Source organism: Cupressus sempervirens, chromosome 10 (assembly GCF_028749045.1).
Source record: "Cupressus sempervirens isolate cs-2001-9-10 chromosome 10, ASM2874904v1, whole genome shotgun sequence".
NCBI classification, from domain to species: domain Eukaryota; kingdom Viridiplantae; phylum Streptophyta; class Pinopsida; order Cupressales; family Cupressaceae; genus Cupressus; species Cupressus sempervirens.
The window spans coordinates 100,101,001-100,107,083 of NC_143127.1; the positions used below are offsets into that span (position 1 = coordinate 100,101,001).

The 6,083-nt window shown below is 36.5% G+C and overlaps 1 protein-coding gene across 1 annotated transcript; it reads left to right on the plus strand.

The window, feature by feature from the left end:
- Positions 1-2,824: 2,824 nt before the first annotated feature.
- Positions 2,825-5,518, plus strand: LOC149532778 (uncharacterized). Its single transcript, XM_089804770.1, has 4 exons — positions 2,825-4,001; positions 4,140-4,210; positions 4,743-4,896; positions 4,990-5,518. Exons 1-4 carry the CDS (start codon positions 3,906-3,908, stop codon positions 5,206-5,208), a joined length of 540 nt encoding a protein of 179 aa, XP_089660896.1. The 5' UTR covers positions 2,825-3,905; the 3' UTR covers positions 5,209-5,518.
- The last annotated feature ends 565 nt before the right edge of the window (positions 5,519-6,083 follow it).

Sequence of the window (6,083 nt, forward strand, 5' to 3'; positions counted from 1 at the left end):
AGAATGAGCCCAAGTGTGTTTACTAGGTCCCTGGTTCTCAACAACAGTAGGGGAATCCTGTCCTTTATCTTGCTCATGCTTATTGAGGAGACTACTCACATTATTTGCCATAGTCTTTAAAGCATTACTATTATTATCAATCATTTTCTTTATCATCTTTTCCATATTATTCACCTTGGCCTCCAAGCTTGTCACCTTCTTCAGATTATTACTATTAGCCTTCTCTAACACCCTATTTTTGGCTTCAATCTGTGGAATCTTTTTCATAAGAATTTTTAACCTCTTCAACAGTTCCAATACCTCTGAAAGCTTGTCAATATGTTGACCTGAAGTACCCCTTGGTTTGTTTATTATAGCTTTTATGTTGTGAATTTTCCATAAAACATTTCTTTTACCATTCTCAAGTGTTGTCAGGCAGAATTATATTTAATAGAGTTGTATATAGCTTATATTTTAATTGACTTGTAAATAACTTTACATTACTTTTAGGATTTGTTTATGAGATTTGATTCATAATGCAAGTTTACTATTGGGTACTAGTCTATTCCTCATGATGATATATTTATATTAAGATTTTGATCATTTATTAGTTTTGATGTGAGTTATTTATCATTTAATCCTTCATTTCACTATTACTATTGATTCGGTTTTATGATTGTTTGGGCTACCATCTTGGGCATTTGATCCTATCTATCTTTACATATTGTATCTTACTTGACCCTTTCATGAGCCAAACTAGATTTTAGATATTAATTATCCAGTCTTTTAACAATTGGTTTCCTTTCTGCGTAGTATATTGATTAATCATCTTATGATACTTAGAGGGTTTAGGCTTATTTAAAGGTTCTCTTAATTATACTTTGATTTCTCTACTGATATGTTGAAAGGTTCATTTCTCTCTTCAATCAAAATGTAATCTCTTTCCTTTTTAGATATAAGAATTACTTAGCTAATTCACTTTGTAACCTCTTTCTCAATGGAGTTTCATTATTGGACATGTTTATTAAGATGCTTTGATGTTTTAATTATTTCCTTGAGCCATCCAACTTATTGAAGATGCAATAGAAAGAGGTTGAAAGAAGATCAAAAGAAGAAATAGAGAAACTACAAGAACAATATAGAGCTACAGGGACATAAGGGGAATAAAGGAATTACACCAAAAAAGAAAATAAAAGAAAATAAAAAATAAAACTACTACTACCAAGGCAAATAACAAAGAAAGGAGGGAGAAGATAACAAACAAAAATAAAGACAAAAATGAATCAACAAGAAAAGAACAAAGGGAGGAAAATAAGGATAAGGCCCCACTAATGCAAATTAGGCATAAAATATGAGATAAAAGGAACCAAGGGGAACAAAGAAGCCCCAGAAGGAGCAAAGACAAAATATGACCAAGGAAAATGGTGGACGACAACATGAGAAGGAAAAAGATAAATAAAGGACAAGAGCAAACAAAGAGAAAGGGCCCCTCACCACGATCTGAGTGGGGCCCACATGTTGAAGAGCCTACTCACTTAGCAAATGAGTAAAGAAGAAAGAAGACATCCCAAGATTCATGCAGACCAACCAATCAAGAGGTGACACAACCCAACGGATAAAATGATAAAGCAAACTGCTATCTAAACCTGTATGAGGCTTGAAGAGATAAGATAATATGACCAAGGGTCATAGGTCAAGCATTGAGGACATGATTCAAAAAGTTTAGAATATAATAAAACTAAGGATAGACTATAAATAATACTAACTATAGAGGGAATTAGGTAAAGTCTGATAGGCAACCCATACTTATCATAGAATATTAGGAATGTTCTAACAAAGGAGAATAGTTATTTCTATCTTTAATGCTTTTCTTAATGATCAGTTTCATCTTTTCTTATCTCTTAGAATATAAATTTATAGCTTAATGAGAATCTAGTGTATCTTAAGTTATGCCCTTAAACCATGTTAGTTGTTATAAAATCTTTATCTTCTGCCCCTATTTTGGCCAGAGCATCTGCCTCCTTATTCCCCTCTCTATAAATGTGCCCAATATTGGTCTCCTGAAGTAATAACTAAATTATTGTGGCAAACAATAATGTAGTTTTGGAATGCAGGGGGACAATTGCTGCAAATTCTTTCGGTGGGCCAATGATGGCCCATCTACATCAACCGCATAAAAATATACAAAAGATGAAAGGAATGATTGCAAGATGTGCATGGTTCGAGAGGTTGCTGCCAGGGAGATTGGTTCCATGGTGAAAGCCAAAATCACATTTCAAAGTAGAATTAATAGTGTTCTAATGGTTATAATCACACTATTGATTATGGTGGTTCTAATTTTAGTAATAAATTATTGAAAAAATTAACTCAAAAATAAATAAATTAAAACAAATAAAATATTTTAAAAAACAAAAAAGCAAACAAACAAATTTAACCTTATTCCAATTCTAATTTTGTACAACCAAACAAGGAATTAACATATCCCCAATCAAATTCTAGGTGAACCAAACGAGATTGAGATTGCCATTTTCTATTTCCATTCCTATTCCCACTTTCAATTCTAATTTTCAATTCTGCCTACAACCAAACAATTCTCTCTAAATAAATAATTTATATAGGAAAAAAATCTTAAATAATTAAAAAGCACAACATTGTGATGAAGATAGATTATAAGAATGAAAGAAGTGTAAGTTGTACAAGAATGAATTGCAACTTACCCTAGTTTATGTAAAAAATAATATAAGCTGGCCTAATTATCTTCCTCAAGAATTGAAGCAAGATATATACAACCTACCACAACCTCCTAACTTCAAAAGACAATCCTACTCTCTCTCAACCCTCCATCATGTAGGAAGAGATCATCTGGAATAATAGAGTTGGTGGTGTACCATCTTCCAAGCGGAATCCGGGTTCATGATTTCTTTTGATACCTAGTCCTGCAAGAAACGTAAGAACATCACTGTCTACCTAGGGTATGCATTTGATTTTATGTTTCAGCCGAGGAGTCCTGTATTCAACGATGTTGTAGGTATTATCTGCTGTATATTAAGTAGACACAACAAATATGCTCTTCCCCATGACTGCAGTCTGCACTAGAACGCTACCTCCGTAGTTGTACTATTTTATACTCCCTTCTTTTCTTTTCTTAACCAGGGGTTTACAAATGGGCTTTGACCTCACTAATGGTGGTTTCTTTGTTTTGGACATGACTAAAAATAAGTGTTCATCAGCCCCACTCCAAATTAAACAAGCCCTATGCTCTGACCAGACATCTCACAGGGTAAATCAGAGCCGTTGAACGGAGAAACTTCTCACAATTCAATTCGCCGCCTGCAATTTCTTGGACTGCGACAAACGTGAAAGTTTTTATATATCTCGCCGTTGCGTCCGTTCCGAAAGAAAAAGATTTCCCCGATCGGCATTTTGTAATAGCCGGTGAATGCGAAAAACCCAGTGAAACAAACAAAAAAAAGGAGAAGACGAGATTAATACAACTGTAATGGAAGTGGGAATATGTGGGGGCATCTCTATTCAGCTCCAGTTAAGGTCAGATGGAAGACCAGATTGGTTTTGTTTTGGTTTTGCCCACTATTCAACCCAAACCGCCTTACCCGCGATACCCACGTTTTGCATTATATCCAATCAATGGCATCTTCTTTCTCCCCGTCTACTTACTGTTCTTCCCCTACCTGCCCGCCTGCCCGCCTGTCTTCTCTCTGTTACGGTTCCTTCTCCTGCGCTGCCCTGCCCGGCTCTCCTTTTCTTAGACTTTATCTCTGTCCGCCAGAAACGTATTATCTCTCCGACGGATTTATCGATCCCGTATCTTCTTCCCCGCCTGTCTTTTTTTGAGCCTTGTGAAGTTTCATTGCTCGCTAGGGTTTGTGAAGGGTGATTTGATCCAGCGATTGAGGTGGCCGAAGAGGATGTCGAGGAAACGAGCGGCGTTCGAGCCCGTGATTCCCCGTAGTATGGATGCCAAGCATGCCAATCTTATGCAGGATTATCTTCAGCTTCAAGATGTAAGGTTTTCAAACCCTCGGATCTGCAATTTCTTGTGTGTTTTTCTTTGATGGAAGCCATCGCTGGTTGATTTTGGTCGGATGCCGTCTCTAGGGTTTGGATTCTTAAAGCCTTTACGAGTTTTTTTGTAATTGCAGGAATTTGTGTCGATGAAGGATCGGGTTAACAAAACAAAGATGAGGAAGGCGACCCTGTTAGCAGAAGTCAAGTTAGTATTTGCAACCTCGCTTTTAATAATTTTCTCTTCGGCTCTTTTACGGTTTCCTCCAATGGGTTTTGCTGTGAAATTTGTCCTATCAACCCTAGCTAGGTTATTTCTCCTCTTGTTTTTTATGAAGTTTGGTGTGAGATTTGCCTTATGGACCCTAGTTAGGTTATTTTGAGTTAGTATTTGCAGCCTTTTCTTTAATATCTGTTCTTTTCGACGCGCAGTTACAGATTCCTCTAAATCGGTTTTGCTGTAAGATTTGCCTATGAACCCTAGCTAGGCTATATTTTAGTTACTATTTGAAACCTCATCTTTCTTAGTGTTCTCTTCGATGCGTAGTTACGGTTTCGTCTAGCAGATTTTTCTGTGAGGTTTGTCGTTTGAACCCTAGGTTTGTAATGTTCTATGGAATTTGGTGATATATTTACCGTCTAAACCCATGATAGGTTTTTTTTTCTTGTTCTTCTCTATTTTGGATTCTTATAACGAAACCTAGGATTCTTTTGAAGTTTTTGCCTCTTTCGTATTGCAGGTTTTTGAGAAGGCGGCTGAAGAAGCTGAAGCAAGATCCTCCTAATCTCAGAGAAAATAAGGCTGTTTCGTCCAGTCCCCAGACAACAGCCCACAGTGGTAAAACTATGTCTCGAGCGATTGCGCCAGAAACTTCTACTGCGTCTCCTAAGAATGTAAGCGTTTTTCTCTTATCAACGTTTTGTTTGAAGGGCATGCTTTGAAGGAATAATTTCAATAATTATTTTCTCCATACCTTACATTCGCAGAGCCTTTTGGTTTCAACCAAAGTACCTGCAATCTGGGAGCCAATTAGGACGAGCGCTTCTGAGTATCCTACCGAGAGGAAGCTGGTCAATGACAGCGTTGGACTGGTTAGCGCGCTTAAGACATCTATATTCAGAACAAAACCCAGTGAGTTTGTTACGGCAATGCCAGAGAAGAGGAAAATTTCATGGCAAGATCAGATTTCTTTGGAATGTAAATGAACAGGTCCATTGATTTTTGAATGGGTTAAAAGCCTTTTTTTCTGTATATGCTGTTCTACCAAAGTTACTCTCTTGTATGATAAGTTAGTTGCCCTCATTTTTTAATGCTTGCTGAATGCAAAGGCCATTTGCAGAGGAAGGTCCCTCTCTATTTTTGAATGTGTAGCGAATCAGTTTCAATGATAGGTGAATCAAGTCAACAACTATGGAAAGTGTAATTTGATTCTACGGAAAGTCTTCTCTTTTACATTTAAACTGTGAATATTAACAGCTCTGAATGATTGTATAATAATATTTTCTTGCTTGCCAATGGTTTTGTCATTAATTTCTCTTATCATAATTGGTTGAAGCGGAATTCGTTTGGAGGCAAATCAGGGTCCTCTTGCTATTGAATTGGCACCATTAGAGGAACTGTGTCTAGTTTGAATTATATATCAGAAAATAAAGGGTCGGCAGGTACAACGAAGAATGTGACACAACAGCAAATATTGTTTTGGATGTGGTTTCTTTCCTCGTACAGGCTTCAGTTACTGTTACAGATACGCTTCTTCCTTTACATATGCTAAATGATAGTAGAATTGATTAGCATCACTCTATTAGGCATGTATTGGCTTTCATTCACATGCAGTGCCTTCAAACCACCACCTCCATCTGTCTGTTAACTATCTAAATAGGTTTGGTTAATAAAGTCATCAAACCCATCTGTCTGGTAATTTTCTAAATTGGTTCAAGTAAAGTAAACAACCTCATAGCTGTCTGGTAAATATCATCAACTCTGAATGATTGTTTAATTATTTTTCTTGGTGGCAAATGATTTTACGATAGTAATTTCTCTTATCATTTTTGTTTGAAGCTTAATTCTTTTGGAAGCAAAG

Excerpts from the sequence above, each read along its gene's own strand:
- LOC149532778 (XM_089804770.1), top strand. The coding sequence starts at position 3,906 with ATGTCGAGGAAACGAGCGGCGTTCGAGCCCGTGATTCCCCGTAGTATG. Across the intron at positions 4,002-4,139 it reads ATTATCTTCAGCTTCAAGAT|GAATTTGTGTCGATGAAGGA; the intron begins GTAAGGTTTTCA and ends TTGTAATTGCAG. Across the intron at positions 4,211-4,742 it reads ACCCTGTTAGCAGAAGTCAA|GTTTTTGAGAAGGCGGCTGA; the intron begins GTTAGTATTTGC and ends TTCGTATTGCAG.